Genomic DNA, 19,433 nt, shown 5'->3' with positions numbered 1-19,433 from the left:
AATCTTGATACACACAGTTAACAATACAGGGCAGGAGAAATGTGTGGTCGGCACAAACTGTCTGTCAACACGCATCAGTAATAGACTTGGAGCTCTTGTTTATAAGCTGACCCAGACACAAACTTCTTTAAAAATATCTTTTCTTATTAGCGTGGAATTGGATTCATCTTTTCAGAGTGCGGATCCAGTCCTCCGTCACGTGAGGAATGGAAGGAAGGGAAGTGGTTTCTCCCCACAGCTCTGCCTTCAGTCGTTTGGCCCCTGCTGAGGGTGCTAAGGCTTGGTGCTCCTGCCACTCACCCGCCTTTGTGTGTGTTAACTGGGCCGACGGATTTTAAATACGAGTGAGATCAACTTGGGGCTTCCACAGAGGAGGTGTGGCATACAGGGACTCCCCCAAACATTAAGCTTCTGTCACTTTAGCCACTGCAGCTGGTCCTGATTTCTAAGTACATAAATCTCCTCATAAGTGGCTTTGCTGGCCCCAATTCCTAACAGGCATTCGTCTATATGCCATCTATTTATATATCTGGGTCATTGGTGAAACCAGAGGTGTGAACTACATCGAGACAGTCTTAGCCCCTCCGCTGTGCTCACTTTTCCCTTTTAGTGTAAATCAAAAACTAAGTCCTGTTTTAAACATTTTCAAGGAGAACTCAACAATACTTAGAAATAACAAGTAATGCCAACAGGCTCAGAAAAAGCTGCCGTCTTAAAATTTCTCCCTGATATAATGGAACATTTCTCAATGTGCTAATAAACATGGAGTGAATTTTTTTTTAATTCTGGGGCCTTACTTTAGGGATTTGTTTAAGAGGGAGGAGACCTAAAGTCCAGAATCTTTTAGAATAATACACAGGAAATGTGAAACCAATTCAGGGCTGCCCATTCTTTCTCATTTCCTGATGGGATTCACAGAGTCCCTAATAACATGTTTGGAAATTTCCTGTGACCCTTTGTTGAATAATGGAATTAAGTATAAGGTGGAACTGCTTGGGCCGCATTCGAAGCGGTTTCATTATTCAAGTAGTAAAAGGCTATTTTGATAAAGTGGTCTTTATTATGACTTTAGCAGCTGCACAGCCCTGATTTTCTGCAATAGGCCTCTTTCAAACGTCTCTACTATTTTCAGACCCAGTTTTTGATTCAGAAAAGTGCTGTCGCCATATTGATCAGTTTCTACCACTTCCTGGGCCCCTAGGACATTAGAGATTATTCAGTCTCCGGCCAAGCCCAGCTGGACTCCCCCAGGCTGAGCATGGAATCCAGCCAGCACCGGCCCTTGGTAAAAGCCATTGACCAGTGTGGTCTGCATCCTAGCTAACAGTTGGGCTTGATCTTGGCCCCTCTGAGGACCTCTGGGCAATTCAAAGTAACACATACAACTTTAGCTGGGAAGGACTCCTGTAGACATCACCGGGGTCCGTCCTGTCATTTCGCAGATGAAGAACTAAAGCGCAGATATACGACTTGACTGGTCCAAGAGGGTGGATGCAAATATAAGCCATCTGGGAGAAGGAAGCATTGTTTGCTGGACTGAAAACATCCCTGCAGCCGTTTCCTATGAAGTGATCAGCTGCTTCACCACACAAGTGAAGGAGCGCCTGTGAGGGGTCCACAGCCAGAGCTGGAATTCCGGACTTCTCACGGTGCTGTTCAAAGCCCTTTTCATATTTCAAAAGCATCTATGATACGATAGACAATCTGCACTTCTGACCCTAGCTGTATGGTCACTGATGAAATCCAAATAGAACCTCGAGTTTGTGCCCCATCACTCTAGGCTCATGACCTCGCTCCTGGAATTGAAATTCCATGAATTGGCTACAGGATGAAATAATATTTAAATACAAAATATAATCTCAGTGGGCTTTACTGGGTGTATATATAAAGACTGTCCTGTCTGCTCATGGGCGCACCTGGGGTCAGTGAACTGTGCTGGGATTTTGTTTCCCATGAGTCTTTAGAGGAGAAAAATGTGTCTTTCTTCCATGTTTCCTACTTCTTCTCTGGGCGGCTACCTTCACAGACGTGTCCACTCTGCTCTGCGTCTCCTCGCTGCTCCTCGTCTCCTAGCATTGTCCTCCCGCATCGGAGTGACTGTCTTCCTCAAGCCTTAGCCCTTGTCCTTCCCGCTGTTCCTGCTTCTGCTTCCTGAGACACGTTCCTCCCTCGCTGTCACCTCTGGCCTCAGTCCTCACCTGCAGCTCTGACTCGCTCCGGAACTCCAGTCCCACCTCCACAACTGCCTTCTGAACGTGCTGCCTCTGGGGTGTTTGGTCAGCCCCAGCCCAGAAGAAAACAGGGCCTGGACCAGATGGCCTCTGGGTTTCCTGTCGGTTCTCCAACTCCATTTTAACAAGTCAGCTTTTAAGAGCATCTCAATTCTCTTCCTCTTCTCAACTTCCCCACCTCTTTCTTACTGATACCGCTAGCCTCCCCACCATGCTGTGTAATATGTGTCCCCTTCCACGCACATACACACATACCCACACACATAGACAGAAGAGTGACAGGGCAAAAGGATCAAACTGGCTAACATACTTGCCTAGAAAGAAACAGTGCAAAGCATATGTCTTGTTGCTCTTAAGATGACAGTGTCATCTTCATAGAGAAAGTAAAGCTTGCTGTTGTGCCAGCGAACTTATGCATTTTTGGATGTCTGTGTAAAACTACAGCACGTGACCCCCTTTCTCTTCCCCAGCAACCACTTGTCACCTTGGAAAGCTGGCTTCAAGTCCCAAAATGAGCCGACTTTCCTGTTCCCGCTGGTGACAGTTTGTCAGTCACAGGGAGGACCGAATAAACTTTGGTACGTCTATAAGTATTTCAGAGGGAATACGGAGGTCAAGTTTGAAATTAAGATTTGTTGTATCAAAACGCTGTTACTGCAGGAAGCGCTGGAAGTCAGGATTTCCCACCTCCTGATCTTACTGAAGGGGGAACCGAGGCCCAGAAAGGTTAGGCGATCTTCCCAAAGTCACACAGCTTACTAGCGACAAAACTGCAACTGAAGGTTCTTAGTCTATTTTAAAGCATTAACTATTTACACAAATAATTCGTAATAAAATCTTAAGTTGTAAATATGACAGATTCACACTGTTACTTCTTCAAGTTTAAAGAGAAGACCATGAGATTCTGGAAGCTGCTGGTTTCTATGCCTTTCTGGTTGCTTTATCCGTCTTTATAAAATCAGGTCAGAGCACTGTGCACAGACATGCCCTCCCTTGCCGTCCCCTCCAAATACACGCTCCCCGTACGGACGAGCTGAAAGCATAGCTTGTTGACTGCCTTTTCTCTTAAAATCGAACTTCTAAGGACCTGTGTTTTAATTATTGATGATGTGTATGGAGTTTCTGTGGCAGGCATTTTTTTCTGAGTTATAGAGCCATCTGGAATGGGGGAAGGATATTTCCCACTATCTCTGTGTAGTGGCTGAGAGTGAATTAACCTGTAGACCTCTGGGATAATTGAATTGCGGCTTCCACCTAAAATGGCTATCTAACTGTGATTTCTGCCTCCAGTCTCTTCTGCGTGTTCCTTTCAGCTGGTTTTAGAGCCTGTGCTTTCTCTCTCAGATGGCTTCTTAGAGAAGGGGACATCTTCTCAATAGCTTGTGCTTCTATAATTCCATTTTCTGTTATCTTTTTTCCCTTAATTGCATAACACATGGCTCATGAGCCCCACTTTCTACATGAATGTCTGCACGTTATTCTAATGATGCCACAAGTTCCTATTTAGTGTATGACGCAGTTAAAGGGGAAAAAAAAAAAAGAGTATGTGTACTGTACTCTATCAGACCCAAACCTGGCACAGCCTGTCATGGGCCCCAGAGGAGCTGCTGCAGTTTAATCTGAGGGGGTATGGTCTGTGTGCAGAAAAGGGAGTGGCTCAAGGAAATGTCTCTGGGCGTGTGAGAAAGATGGAAATGCTATACACCCCCCTTCTCTGAGGATCAGGACGCTGTAGGGACAGTAGGGCGACTTCCCAGCATTAGCGGCGCTGACCTGGCAGGAGCAGGGGACTCGTTTATCTCTGCCACCTGCTCCCCCAGCATCCACTTCAGGATGAATGTAAACCTCGGTCAGTCTCTTCCATAGCACCTCAGACACCCCTTGGTACAGTGGCAAACCTACCTGTAGTTTTCTTTTAGTGCAATTTTCAAGTAATGTGAGCTATCACACTAAAGCTTTTTTAGTTCTGATCTGCCTTTTCTGATGCAACCGTTATCATTTCTTCAGCCTCCTCACCAAGTCTAAATTAGTAGTAGCTGGAGGTAATGTGCCCCCCGCCCCCCCCACACACACACTGTGAGCTGCGCTGTAAGCGTGCAGAAAATGTCGAGCCATCATGAGATGCTGGGAGCAAAGAGAGACTGAGAGCCTCAGCCTGGTTAGTGCTGGTGGGCACCGAGCCTGCCCTCCTGGCCTGTGGTTGATATGGGGGCAGTAAGGTGGTGGGGCCTTCACCGGGCCACCTCACATGGTTTATCTATATTCTCCGATCTGTCCCCTCCTCAGCCACGCTCTTGGCTGCTGGCTAATTGATTCTTCTGAGAAAGAAGCAAAACTTGCATGAGAAAGCCAAATCAGTGACACACTGATTGATTTCGGAATTTGAGGTCGCTGAAGAGCTCAGACACAAAATTATTTTGGTGAGCTCTGAACCCACTCACCGCACCCCAGAGCAGAAGGCAGATGTCAAGAGAACTCGTCTTTTGCTTTTCACTTTGTGGGTGCTGGTAAAGGCACGTGGATGGGTGAGTGTTTCTGTGCGTGTAAACAGGAACCAAGATAAAAAATGTGCCATTCTGAGGAGTGATGTTGATAATGGGGAGGCTATATGTGTGGAGGGGCAGGAAATGTTGGGAAATCTCTGTACCTCCTTTTCAATTTTGTTATAAACCTAACTGCTCTAAAAACATAAAATTCTTTCAAAAAAAGGGGGGGGAAACCAAGGAAAAAAGTCCTATAGACCACGACTTTTGTCTTTGGCTCGCCTTTGTATGTTTCTTACCCTTAATAAGAAGCATTATTATAGTAGGAAAAATGTGAGTGAGCACTAGTTTATTGTGTTTTATGATCTTTAGCCCTTTGCTTAGAGCTTTTTCCTTCAACTGCCTGGCAGTTTCTTCCAAGACTCACCGCAAGTCCACCACCACTACCATCACCAAATACGGTTTGCAGTTTTACTCGCTTCAGGCTGCTCCACAGCCCAACCTTTTCCTCTTTGTCTATTTATTCATTTCCTCTTTCTCCTTAACATTGTTATTTCCCCAGATGACAACGCGTGCTCACACTGGCATTCCACCATTTCTAATAGTTGCTCAGAGATGTTCAGACGGTAGAGCAGGCGGATGGCTAACAGGAAACACCTTCCCCCTTAACTCCGCAGCCAGATGCTGATTTGTTCACTCGGCAGACAGGTACTGCACATTGACTGTATGCAAGGCCCCCAGCTCCTGCCCTCAAGGGGATCACAGTCCTGGATGCGCATGGGCGGGGGATAGGGTGCACGATGGTGGCACCCTGCGGAGCAAGTTCTGTTGAAGGAGGCTGGGGGGAGCGCATACAGTATACCCGGAGTATTTAGGGTATAGACGGGTAGGGATAGGAAGGGTAAGAATTCTGGGTAAGAGGACCATCATGAGCAAAGGTGGAGAAGCAGGAAAGTATGGGAAGCTCCCAAAGAGCAGCTCGGTTCTCCTGGAAGTCCATAGAGTCCACGAAGACTAGTGAGGGGGATGAGGCTGAAGGGGTGGGTTTGGTGTGCGCAGGAGAACCTGCACATGTGGGGTTCGGGCTTCCAAACACACAGCTGGTCCATCAGGAATGTTCAAGTACGAGAGAAGCAACGCTGGAGAAGGGCGTTCCTCTCTGAGTGGTTTTTATATTCCTAGAACACAGGTGCTGGAAGGGGCCTGTCTATCCCAGTTTCCACCTCATTTCAGAGGTGGAGTTCCTTAGAGGATGACTGACGTGGTCAAGGTCAAAATGTTGGATGGCTTTTCTCCCATGCAATATGGTGCCCACGGTGTTGTCCTGGTTTGCGCCCATTGGCAATCTTTAAGAGGCATCCTTGAGGTCTGTAAAAATTGTCTTTCTGCAAAAAAAAAAAAAAAAAAAAAAGTGTAATTTACATGATATGAAAATTTTAACAAGTTTATAGTATAGGCTCTGTGCTTTATGAGGAGAGGTTTCAAACTCAAACCAATAGCTCAATTTGGAGAAATGATTTTTTTGAAAGAAAAGGAATAAAAATGCTAATACTATTTGCCTTAATCCTGATTTGTGTCAACTTTGACATACTGCATGTAATATTTGTTAAGGTAGTAAGTGAACTTCATGAAATCATTGGCCACAGAAATATAATATCAGACTCTTATACTTGGTGAGCAGCATACACTTTCATTAAAGCAATCGCATTCCAAAAATGATTGGCAATACTGGTGTATAGAATGCCGCTACTCGGTGAATGTCCGGAGGGTTACTGAATCTTTGGAGGCAATCGCATGAAACCCCAGGTGTCTGGATGAGGCTTATATTCACCCTAAACAATGACTAGTTTAACTGATTTTTGGGGTTTTGTTCACTACACTTACATTGTAATACTTACAGTTCTAGGCAGATAATGCCAGAGAGGGACATAGGGGAGAAAGATTCTCTTTGGTTTCATTTTAAGTGACCTCTCAGCATTTACCTGATGGAGAAGTTTTCTGAGTATTTGGCATTTGAAAGACTGTTTTATTAAATAGAGGTTCTAAGACCCAGAGAAATGAAATGAAATGAATATTAAGCATTTACTCTGTGCGTGGCACCGCGCTAAGCGTCAAGTAGTAAAAGATAGCTCAGGCGCTGTCCTTTCTACCTAACTTATGTTCGCCGCATTCTTACCCCAAACAAGTGGAGAGTTGAATCTTAAATTTTTATTCTAGTGGGTGAAAAGTATTTTGTTTCCATTTGGAAGAGTATGCCAGAAAAGGTGTTCAAGGGAGGTACTTTCTATAGCGACCACCAGGTGTCAGTAGAGGACTTGGAACTCTTGGCAACAAATGAGTTCTTGGTTTTTTAGTCACGAAGGCCATCCCCATTTTGACTTTTCAAAGACGGTAGACCTCCACCGAGCTACTTTCTCCCAAATATTAATGTCAAATGCTTTCTCCTCAAGATTGCATCTCATTCCTTCACCTTTGCCTTATAAAAGTAGCACAAGTTCCTCCATCGATTTAAAGCTTTTACTTCTGTTTTTCACGGTGATGGTTCTACAACGTACAGAGGCTGTCGGGGTGGGGGTAGAAAAGTTTCACCAAACTCTTGTTTCCACTGATCCCATCCCCCAGACAGGTGGAGCCCACTCTCAGCTGATGTGGGGGAAGTTGGAGGAGGGTCTGTTCTTTTTTCTGCGCAGAGGAACTATCTGATGGTGGAGCTTGATGGCTCCAAACTGCAGAAGGAAGTGTAAAAAGAGAAAGTCCTAGGCATCTTTGCTGGCCCGGCCAGATGTTTCCTCGTGTAGCATCTATTTGGTGGTGTTCACTTATAGACATGACGGACCAGTGTGTTGATTGACAGGGGAAACCTTGGAGAGGTGGGCGTTGATTTGTGTCATACAGGTGTTCTCCAGTTTCTCATCTTGCCTCCTCACTTGAATGGGCAGGCTGGACAGGGAGCGGAGGCATTTGGTATGGGACGTTGGGTGACAGGGTGGGACAAAACTGGGAAAGGGCTTCCTTGGACACCCTGGCTTCTCTCAAGCCTCTTAAGATGTCAGAAGTGGTGGCCATTGGAGGGGTGTCAGTTCAGGTGAGTTGCTGAGCTATTGGTAAACTGAAGGAGGGACAGACCGGGGAGATAAGAGACACAAAGTCAACCACTGGCTTCAGCAGCTGAAGCTGGTGGGTGTGTGGCCTGCAGGGGATGAAGTGTACGGCTTGGTGTGCGGCCCCAGGTCCATCCCCCGAAGGAAGGGCCTGACCCATGCAGGGTTCTACGGTTTAGACATGCCATGGGGATTTCCTTCCGACAGATCAGCAGAATTAGACAAATCGTATTACAGTCTAATTCCAGGAACTGTTCAGATTCTTCTGTTGTTTTATAGTGAATAGAGTATTGTAAATATGGCAGCGCGTCAGTAGGGATTCAAAAGTATTTTGTTGAGTATTTTGCTTTTGTAGAGATGTTTGTGATTGCGGTCAAAGAAAACCACTGTGTTCTTTAAAACATCACATAGGATATCCTTAAAACATGCTATATACACACATGCCATTGAAGAGGGAGGCTGACGTCCTCACTGGTCGCACCCAGCTCAGTGTTGGGCAGCAGCTCTCAGACCATACCTGAGAAAGTGCTCAGACCTGTATTAGAATGTACTTTTTTTTAGGATGTACATTTTTATGCAGATTTTTTTTTAAAGTTCTTGATTGTTGGCTTGACTTCCGATGAACATAGTACCTGCATATGGGATTGTGTAAGGAACAGATTTACTTGTCCAAAATCAAAGGGTCTTTATTCCATGATGGCTTTAGTTAATGGTCTCTGACATTTCCCACCACTTCAGGGAATCCCACAGCAAGTGCCGTCTTGCCCATGGAAACTCGAGTCTTCACACTCCGGCCACATTGCTCTGTGTTGATCCTCACCTTTTCCAGCAGGAGTTTCATGCTCCCGTCTCCCTCCTCCCCCTTTTCAGATCACCGGGGTGATCCTGCTGGCCGTCGGAGTCTGGGGCAAGCTCACTCTGGGCACCTATATCTCCCTTATCGCCGAGAACTCCACAAATGCTCCCTACGTGCTCATCGGAACTGGCACCACTATCGTCGTCTTTGGCCTGTTCGGATGCTTTGCTACATGCCGTGGTAGCCCATGGATGCTGAAACTGGTGAGTGTGGCACAATATAATTCTGCTTTGCAACTCCGCTCTGTAAAAATAGAAATCACATGAAAGTGAAGTGGCCCTTCTTAAAGCCACAGACGAGACCTTAATATTCGCTGACTCTAATTTTAGTTCAGGCTCTTACCTAATCCACCCTTTAATCCCCTAGAGGGAGAAACAGCCCAAACACCGCCCATCGCAAAACTAGTCCTGGTCCCTTGAGGTAGATGATGACAAGGCAGTGGCCAGCGGTTCCAATAAGCCATTTGTATCCTCATGGCAAGATGCCCTGTTCCAGTTTTGAATTCTGTCTTAAAAAATCTCTTCAGGCAGGTGATGTGCAGCCTGGGTGGACAAGGCAGCGTCCCGACCATAAGCAGCCTTTCGTGTCCAAGTTGCCTTTGGAGAAAGGCGTTCTTCGTCCTTGACCTTGGCAGGGCTCAGACGCACGGGCACTGTCTTCTCTACACCCGCACACCCTGGTGCGAGGCGGTGGGAGCTGAGCTAAGCCAGGGCTTCCCCACCCAGCAGAGGGTTGATGCAGTGCCAGGTATCGGCTACCAGGACCAGTGCTAGGTAGCCTTTAATAGAACACACACAGCACCCATGCTTCCCAAAGGGTAGGGGCAGGCTTTGGAACTTGTTGGTAGACGAGTTGCCTGATTCTCCAGTCATTCATCCATGCTTTTTATTAAAAGAGTTAATATGGAAGTTTTTTTCTTGATAAAAGGTAGCAAGGGCCTCTCCTCAAAAGAAAATTTTGTTTAAGAGGATTTCGTTCGGATGTCTTGATCTGTGAAAGAGGGGAGCAGAGGTTCCATCAGTGCGGGCTTGCCTGAACTTTCTTGTTTAGCCCTAGATTGTCGTAACCCTTGATACCAGCCAGTGATGGATATGGGTGCGAGTCACTGCAAAGAACCACCTTCCAAGCGGGCACCCCTCAGTCTCTTTGTTGGCAACCCCACAGAGGCTGTGCGTGATTTGGCCACTTTCTGTCCTGCAGCCCATGCGGGAGGTGGATACCCTGGCCGCCCCTGATCCTTTCAGGTTGGTGGAGAAGCTGTAGTGAGGCCATAATGAGGCACTTCTGCTGCTGTCACCTCCACCAGCGCCCTGTGTCTACCTTCTAGTCCTTCTTACAAGCGTAGGGTCTGCTTCGGTCTAGTGCTGTGGTCCTCAGCTTTGATGCATGCCTAAGTCACGCGGGCAGCTTTTGAAGAGCACCTTTGCCAGGGCCCCATCTCCAGCCAATGGAACCAGAATCTGTGGTGGTGAGGCTCTGGCCTCACATTTTTCCAAAAGCTCTTTGGGGGGTTCTATTGCACAGCCAGTGCTGAGAACCCCTTCTTTAGTACAGTGAGTAACAAGGGGAGAATTAACTCCAGAGGCATAGAAAAGAAAGATTGCAAAAAATCCATCTGTCCAAACAAGAAGGGAAGGGACTTGGTCTGGAGACCTGCCTGACCCTGACGCTTGCTGGCTTAAGTCTCAGGGGCAAGGATGTAACCTCTTTGGGCCCTTGTCCCCATTTATGAAAGAACAGTATTGGACTAAATCACCAAGTTTTCTTCCAGCCCAAACACCATGACTGCGGCGGGCTGAAGAGGTCATGCAAGGCTGCAGCGGTGACCCCTGGCCTCTTGTGAAAGTGGCTTCACACCACGTGGCCATTTTCTCCTGACACTTGTGAGCTCGCCAGCAAGTGAGCCTTTTGGGGAGTAGAGAAGTTTTAGGGGTTTCATTTTGGGTTTGTTTTTGGTCTTTTAGAAACTATCATTTCGTTCCTTTCGCCTGCTCGATGTTGTCCTGGGTGCAGACCGTGTTCTGTTTATTCCTCGCCACCTCCGTGAAGTGCACGTTGGATGCTCCTGTTAGGTGATAAAGACCTGGAGGTGAAATAACTTGTCCAGGTTCACACAGCTAACGTGCAGAGAGCCGGGATTGGAACCAAGATATGTTTCTTTCCAAAGCCAGCACTGCCTGTACTACAGTATTCTCATTTGGAGAAAACTCGAACCCTCCCACCTGGGTTTAGCACGAGCTCTTCCCAGTAGGCTCTTGGCCAAGGCCTTCTGAAGGCGCGGCAGTTCTCCCCTGGAAGCTCCTGGAAGCAGAGAACTTCCCAGAGACAGGAAACTGCTGATGTAGCTGAAGAGAGCAGAAGTCACTTGATTAACTGTCTGTCTAGAATTGTACGGCCCTCATTTAACCTCATTCATTGCAAAACAACTGGAAATAACTGTTTTCACTTTATGGAGGCCCAGAGAGGCGACCTCTTTCCTAAGAGATATTCCACAACAAGGCTAGGACCGAAAGCCAGTGTTCTTTCTCCCACCTGCCTGTTGACGGTTTACCATCTCACAGGACTTTCTGGTGGCGTCTAGGCCTGGGGCGAGACTCCCTCCGGTAAAATGTGCTTCTCGTTGCATTTTGTACCAAGTTGAGAGAGAGAAGTCACGAACATGGAGCGTTCTGTTAGTAACTGTGTGCTTGATATTTTAGTGCCTGTGCTTTAAGTGTGTGTAGAAACTTTTATTAATATTTTGAATGAAACTGGCATTTCCTCTATTTAATATATGTGCCCCTAGCTAAGAAAAAATAATTTATGACCCTACGCACATATGTATACTTTACAAGTAAGTAACGCAGCCATGTGCAGCGTACGCACATTCCAGGGCATCATCGAGGGCCATTCCGAACACTCAGGACTGTCGTTATTTCATTTTGAGCTGAGAAGAGGCAGATTGTAAGACATATGCCTTGTAGGAAAGGAATCAATTCTCTTTCCTTTTATCTGCTTTTCAAAGTCACAAAAATGGAAACCCTTAATGTCTCATAAGTACCGTGTAATCGCCCTGAACTGAGGCATGTGTGCGCACACACACAATCAGCTCGGAAAGCACAGGAAGCGTGAGCTGAGTAAGAAGCACTTTTAGGTGCCTGCAAACATTGTTCAGCAGTAGGGTAGCCTATTTGCTTTTCAAAAGGCCATTAACACTACACTGTGTGCAGAGTACGAGAGGTAAGGGGTCCCAGGGCACCACCGCGGGTGCCGCATTCAGGCCACTGTGAGGGAGATTGTGAGGCAGGCCTTTGCACCCCCCGGCTGTTCTGTTAGGATGGGAGGGACGGAGGCGGGGGGGGGGGGGGATACGGCTCCAAAGGAAGGGGGTTGGAAGCCATTTCCTAGGAGATGTGCTTAAGGAAACGGGAGGGTGGCCCCGAGGAAGAGAAGCAGCAGATTCACACGACGACTGTGTTGGCACCGAGGAAGGGCCGTGGCACGGAAGAGAGGTCGGGCTGGTCCTGGGGTCTCCCGGAAGCCAATCCCACACCAGCAAGTGGAAGTTATAAGTGGGCAGACTGTGGCCAAGGGGAAGGAGGCCCTTCTAGCTGTGGGAACAGTTTAAAAACTGAATGAGCTGCCAGGGGTGGGTGGGTGGAGGGAGGGGACTCGGCTTGCAGACGCCAGGTGACCCTTGTGAGGAAGAGGGTCCGAAGGACTCCCAGACGGGGCGGAGCTGTGTCCCATGACACAGAGTCCTTTCTAGCTTAGGGAGCCTAACGTTCAGAAGAGGGGATACTTGGTTGTAAAGAGCCCGCCCAGGTTTGTCCCCGTGGAGCCGGGCTGACAGGCACGGCGCCAGCACGCGTCTTCCTGCCGCCGTATCTGACTCTGTCCCCGTGCACTTGACTTTGCAGTATGCCATGTTCCTGTCCCTCGTGTTCCTGGCTGAGCTCGTTGCTGGCATTTCAGGGTTTGTGTTTCGTCATGAGGTGAGTATCAGCCAAGTGGAGAACTCAATTAAGGGTCTTTGGGAGGAGGATTTTGGAAACCTCAGGGAATGTGTAAGGGGTGCGTAGAGGCTCGCTGACATCTCCAGTGGTGTCGCTAGTTTCCAGATGCCATGTACTGGGAGCGGAAATTCCAATACAATTCTAAACGCACGAATTTCGCCAAACCTGAAAACTTGCTTGTTAATCGTTATCTCTATTTCTTTACATAGCTGTGGCATAAAAGGGTTCTCCACCTTGTTTTAAAAGTGACCTTCCATATAGATGAAATACTTTTAAAACAGCTGCTTCTGCAAGGCACGAGTGTGTGTCCATATAACAGGGTTTCTCAGACGGCAAGGGCAAGCCCAACTAGTCGTTCGCCAAAGGCAAAGTGCTCGATTTCCCCAAAGCAGCCTGTGCTCTCCTCCCCAGAGCCCTGCCGGGCGCCCCCTGCCGCCTGGGGTAAGATCCACACCCCAGTGGTCAGGAGCCCAGCTGCTTTGCTTGGTGGGGAGGGAAAAGGAGAGAAGACTTCACAATCTAAAACCCCTACAGCTGCGCTTTGTTTTCATCTGACATGTAACATTTTATAGATTTCTACAGCTGGGGGAAAATAGTTTTGAATCTTTTGTGCTCCTGCTAGTTTCAGGGACACCACTGCTGTCCTGTGTGGCCATCCTTCCATGTATGGTACCCCAGGCTGCTCTATTTAGACAACATATAGATGCTAGCACGGAGCTGAGACATTCCTGGGCCGCCTGTAGCCGCTGCGGTATCACTTTTCAGATGTGCACATTGATGATAGGTCAGAAGGTGTATATGCTACAATAAAGTTCTGGTTTTAACTCCCCTTCCCCCTCCAAAATTCATTATTATTCCCTGTAAATAACAGTAAAGATCGAAGCAGCTACATGGGTGTTGGAATGGGAAGAATCAGGAGATGGAGGTGGGAAGGATGGTGAGGTTGAGTGTCTGTGCGGCCCTGGAAAGTCTGGCCTCACCTGTACTCGGGCTCTGCTTTTGTGCTTGGCCGGCTGAAGTTCCCAGTGAGCCTGCCTTCTGTGCTTCCTTCCCCCCTCTCCCCACCACCCTGCTTTTCCGCTTTACCAGACATGGCCCCTCACATGCCAAGGCTGACTTCTAGAACCCATTTGATGTGAGCTCTGCATCTGCAAGTAGACCCCCCAATTCTGATTCTCAGCTGAGGTGACACCTGATGAAGCCATGGCCTCGACAGCCCTAGAGGTGCCCTCAGTGCCTGTGTGAAGCCCAGGCCCGGCCCGGCTCGCTCCCACCTTCCCCCTGTGTGTGCTGCTGGGACTGGGCCCCATGTTTGGGTTATCCCCGGTTAACCAATTGAAAGCTAATAACTAGAAAACCCAGGCCTGAGGGTGAGCATTCTACCATGACGGCCCCTTCTGAAAATGACCAGCCACTCTGTGGGTCATTAGGCAGGGTTCCTCTGGATTGGGGGTAGGGGGAAAGAATTCTTTTAAGCTCCTGAGCTGATAAATCCCTTGGTTAATTTCCTGAGCTCTTTTGTCTCCAGAAACAGGGCATTTCCTCCCTGGCCTACATTTATTCAGAGACTTTCAGGAGAGGCTATTTTGGGGCGGAAGTTGGGATGAATCTGAGTCCATCTGGGCCACAGTGGACCAGAGCCACGTTCCTCCTTGTCTTCCCTAGATCAAGGACACCTTCCTGAGGACCTACACGGACGCCATGCAGAATTACAAGGGCAACGACGAGAGGAGCCGGGCGGTGGACCACGTGCAGCGCAGCGTAAGTCCCGGGGAAGGAGATGGGGCTGCCGGCTGCCCACAGGGTCTGGCCTTGGACTTGTGGGCTGCCCGTGACATTGGACCAGCAGCGTTAGCTCTTGATCCCCATTCTCCACCTCTTGATCCAGATCCCTTACCAAGAGTAGACATCCAGTACTTATTCAGGGTCTAATGATCCAGGTAATTAACGTCAAAGAGGACAACTCCCTCTGGTTTGCTTTTCCTTGGTAAGGATGTGAGCATCCCAGGGAGAGCTAGTTTGCCCTTAAAATCCAAAACCTTGACAAGGAGGTAGGCAGTGAGTGTAGGACAACGCTACTTTGAGTTGGCTCCCTAAGGCCGGCATTCTGGAGATGGTGTCTTTAGGCTGGGTGGAGAGCCCAGCTGAGCTGCTTCCACGGGCTTGGGCAGGGCAGTGGGCGTGAAGAGCGGATCTAGGAGCGACTGAGGATGTTTCAGGTGTGTGAATGGCTGGGCTGCCTCGTGCTTCGCGGAGGATATGAGGAAAGTCGATGTTTCCTGCCTGGAGGTACTCGAGCCCAGCGGCCCATCAGGATCAACTAGAGAGGTTTTGGGTTGAGGGCTGTCTTATATTGTTTTAGTTTTGGTTTTGGTTTTACTTCAGAAGCAGTATTCTGATTTTTATGAGGGTTTTTTTTGTAACTTATGTTGATAAAATTTCCAACTTACACAGAAAAATTGCAAGAGTCCAAGGAGCTGTACACCTTTTACCCAGATTTGCCAAATAATTATGTTTTGCCTCATTGGCTTTAACACCCTCTATGTCAGCAGTTGGCACATCTTTGCTGTAAAGGGTCAAACAGCAGCTCTTTTAGGCTGTGAAGGCCAGGCATTCTCTGTCCCAGCTACCCAGCTCTGCTGTTGTGGCACAAAAGCCACCCTAGGTGACACGGAACACATAGGCATGGCTGTGTCCCTATGAAACTTGATTTACAAGATCAGCTAGCTTACCAGCTCCAGCTCTCTTCCTCCGTGTGCGCCTTTTGTTCCCCCCAAACCATTTATGTACGAATTAGGATAGATTCCATAGTGAGCTTTTTAAAACCATTTTGCCTCGGTTCCCCATCGACAGCCCCGGTTTGGTTGAGCTGCACCTGCCTCTTTAACGGCATCCAATCACACAGGTGATTTTGCTGCGTAGCCGGGCCAAGCACACCTGCTTTGCTTTGCGGCGGTGGGAAGGGAACCAATGAGCGTTGTAATCTAGAACTCACTTCCTCCGCTGAGTTCAAGCGGGCTTTCCAGCGCGCAGAACTGTTAGTGGAGCTTCAGCTCATCTTGACGCACCAGGGCTGCGCCTGTTGGCTTAGGGGCTTGGTCCGTGCTTTCCTTTTAGAAGTCGCAGGGCGGTGAGTGGGCAGAGCACCATGCCTCCGCTCTGCCGCACTTGAGTCTTTTCCTTTCCTTGCTAACAGCTGAGCTGCTGTGGCGTGCAGAACTACACCAACTGGAGCACCAGCCCCTACTTCCTGGAACACGGCATCCCCCCAAGCTGCTGCATGAACGACACCGACTGTAACCCCCAGGATCTGCACAACCTGACCGTGGCCGCCACTAAAGTTAACCAGAAGGTACTTGCTCCCACCCCCCCCCCCAGCCCTGATGGGATCAGTGGTGAATGTTTGGGGAGGGCTTTTTGGCCTCTGTGAAATTATGACGAATAGGTTAGAAATGGGAGCCTTTGAGAGAGTCAAGAATCTTCCTTTGTGGTTCTTGATTGCCGAGCAGAGGCGCTCAAGGCCGCGCACGCCTAGAAGAGAGAGCCGTGACTCAGCTCGGCCTCGCGTCCCTCTCCCTCAGCCAGACCCTACGAGGCATAGTTCGGAAGGTTTAGCAAGTGGTTCCTGTTAGCTCTGATGCTGATGTCAGGGAATGGTGCCTTTCTTCTTTCTGGACGTCCTTCTTCCGCTTAATATACCTTTGAAACATGAAATTGTTCCCAGCTGGGTGCCAGTCCTCAGCGGGAAGAGGGAGTTGAGTTGGCAGGTGGCATCTGCTCCTGCGAAGAGGGTGGCCTTTATCTTGGAGAGTTCAGTGCTGTAGGAAAAGAAAATCAACAACTTCAGCTCAACACACTGTCAACATCCTGACTCCCAGAGAAATTAGAGGGGAAAAAAAAAACTGGCTAAAAGAAATTGGAAAGTTAGTACATGGTAGACATGTGGGAAATGAAATTTAAGTAGTCAGAGAAAAGGAAAATCAATTCTGTAATCTGCTCTGCAGAGAACATGGTGAAGACATGGCCCAGCTGTGCACAAAGGCTATCTATGCTCTTAGACACGTAGAGAAATGCCAGGTAGAAAATATGTTTTGGTGAAACAAAAGGAACAGGGAAAAGCCTACTGTTGAGTTTACCCATGGTTATGCAGCCATCAGATTAATTTTACTTTCTCACTAAGGTAAAGTTCTAGTTTTCTAAGGTCTTTAAAATCCTATAGGATCTCAGCCAACAACTGACTAATTCAGAGAAGATAACATCTTTTCAAGATTAGAATGTTAAGAGATAGTTTCTATATTTTACCCATTTAATTTTGGTGTCGGTGGCAGAACTGCTGCGAGGCACTGTCACCAGTCTAGGAGCTCGTTTTGTCACTTTGGGGCGTGTTAGTTGGCTATGGGCGTGGTGAGACAGGATGTTCAGTGCTGACAGCTTCTTAGCTAAGAGGCCATCTGTTCCGACTGGCATTTTCCTGTGAACTCAAAGTGCGAGGCCTCCTTCGCTTCTCATCAGTAAGGTGACTTCTGGTTTCTTCATGGGCCTCCCTGCTGAGCACCCATGCGTGTCATTCTGCCGCCACTTGATGAAGTGCTGAGCAGACGTAGCACTCGGTGGATGCTCTGATGTATAGAAGGCAAGGCGTGCTTTACAGCAGTGAGATATGGGCACAGCTCAGCCTCCGGAGGTCCTTTGTAGAAGCAGCAATCATGAACCTGGATACTTTTTTCTTTTTTTTTTAATTTCACCCAGACTTCCTCTTCTTTTGTGAAATTTGAGGGCCTAGAAGTCAGGACCACAGACTCCAGTTTAAATTTTGGCTCAGCCACTTGCTGGTTGTGTGATCAAGTTACTTAACCTTTCTCAGCCTTGTGTTTCTCATCTGTAAAATAGAGGTAATAATCTTGCCCCTTAGGATAGATACGAGGATTGAATGAGATAAAATATCTAAAGCACAGGGCACAGCACAGAGTAGGGACAAGATGCATGTTAACTATGATGTTCAATGTTAGCTGTAGTGTAACTGTCTCCCACTGCCCCACACTCAGTCTTTTGTTAGAAATGATGCAGCAGGTCCTTGTAGGGAGGATCTTTTCTTTGTTTTCATTTCTATCATCCTTACAGCGATTTCCAGAAAGAAAGATAGGGTAGCATTTTTTCATCTCACTAGTAACCTACAAACTGGTCTCCCTCCCCACACACATACCCCCCACCACCGAATCCTACTTTATATCTTCCTGGGTACCTCATATACCTCAAAGAGGTACGTGACTTCTCTCTCACTTCCCTTAGACACTCCACCCTGGCTCCCTCAGTGGAGAAAAAGTGAATGAAAACAAATCTGTCTACTAAGTTTCATTAGGTATTCTCAGTTAATGCCCACCTGAACTTCTCAGACGAATCACTTCCCAGGCCTGAGTCTCAGACACACCTCTCATCTTTAAAAGATAGGAGATGCGGATGGGGTGGAGGTTGTAATAGCAGGTACTCGTGAAGGTTAGCCTCCCCCAGGGGGCTTAACGACTGCCTCATTCTAGTTACGCAGGATCCTGTTACATAGAATAAGTAGATTCTAAATCTCTGTAGATCTCTTGGTGTCTTGAACACCATAGGGTTCACAGAAAGGGGACTCTTGGCTCTTACCTGGCAGCCTGAGAAACCTACCTTGTACAGATAACTGGGAGAAAAGAGGAAGGAGGCGAGAACGGTTAAGCAGGATATTTGCTGTTTGGGGGACACCTCTGATTTTGGTTTTGCTAAGCAGGATGCTGAAATGCCTGCAGGTTCAGTTAACTCATAGCTGAGCCCGTACTCCCTAGGAATTCCTTGACTTTTTTTTTTTTTTTTTTTTTAAGATCAAGGGCAAGAGGAAGAGAGGGAGTTATTCTACTTGGCAGATCCTGAGCTACCTCTTCCCAGAACCTGTCTGGGACTAGCCGTCTGCTCCTGCTATCGCAAGTCTGCCACTTCCAGGTGTTTTCCATTGGAGGCTGTGTTGATTTAGACTTGCTGAGAGGGCGAGCAAATTACCTGTTCTGTTTCTGGGTGTTTCCTAGGACACTTAGCAGTTCTCTCTGTAGATTTATCTCACACCTGACAACCAGGCTTTCATTTTAGGAAATTAAAAGAGATTGTTGTGGGCAGATAAGATTGTGGTTTCAGGGAGAATTTCGGGTGGAATGCAAACATGGACTGGGTTTGTAGGATCAAAGTAGTTCTGGTAGTCTGCGGAGCCAGGCTGAGACCTGGAAAATGGGCTTGTGGGCCCCTGGAGTGAATAACAGAGAAAAGGCTAGAGATGGAAGATGTTTATTTCAACCTTGGTCTTCGATCGTTGGAACAACCACGAAGTGAAATCAGTTCATCTTCTCATCTTAAGTAACTCTCTGACTGATGCAATTCATTAATTTGCTTTCTGTTTACAGTGAAAAATAGTGGGGGAACTGTTGTTATCCAGGAGTGTGCTTCTCAGACTTTAACGCACACATGAAGCTTCTCGAGCTATTGTTAACGTTCATTAAAACTCATTAAAAATGAATAACCCCAGAATTTGGCAGATTCTGATGCGGTGGGTCTGGAGTGAGGCCTCAGATTCTGCATTGCTAACCAAATCCCCCGTGATGCTATTTCTGCTCATTAAAAACAAACAAACAACAAAAACAACAACAACAAAACCACCCGCTTTGAAGAACAAGGTGTAGAGAGAATGGTTTGGCCACAGTTGTACTCATGCCAGGCCCTTACTTCATTTTACTGATTCCCCTTCCTGG

At 47.6% G+C, this 19,433-nt stretch overlaps 1 protein-coding gene across 1 annotated transcript in view; it reads left to right on the top strand.

Annotated features, from left to right (window-relative positions):
* TSPAN7 (tetraspanin 7) overlaps positions 1-19,433 on the top strand; it is a 115,104-nt gene that overhangs the window by 84,640 nt on the left and 11,031 nt on the right. Inside the window, exons 2-5 of the mRNA XM_031445486.2 lie at positions 8,686-8,874; positions 12,571-12,645; positions 14,332-14,427; positions 15,863-16,018. Of these exons, the coding sequence (XP_031301346.1) occupies positions 8,686-8,874; positions 12,571-12,645; positions 14,332-14,427; positions 15,863-16,018 (516 nt within the window). The remainder of the gene's footprint in view (positions 1-8,685; positions 8,875-12,570; positions 12,646-14,331; positions 14,428-15,862; positions 16,019-19,433) is intronic.

Source organism: Camelus dromedarius, chromosome X (genome assembly GCF_036321535.1).
Source record: "Camelus dromedarius isolate mCamDro1 chromosome X, mCamDro1.pat, whole genome shotgun sequence".
Taxonomy (NCBI): Eukaryota; Metazoa; Chordata; class Mammalia; order Artiodactyla; family Camelidae; genus Camelus; species Camelus dromedarius.
The sequence above is the reverse complement of the archived record's forward strand: the minus strand, read 5'-3'. Positions and strand labels throughout refer to the sequence as shown.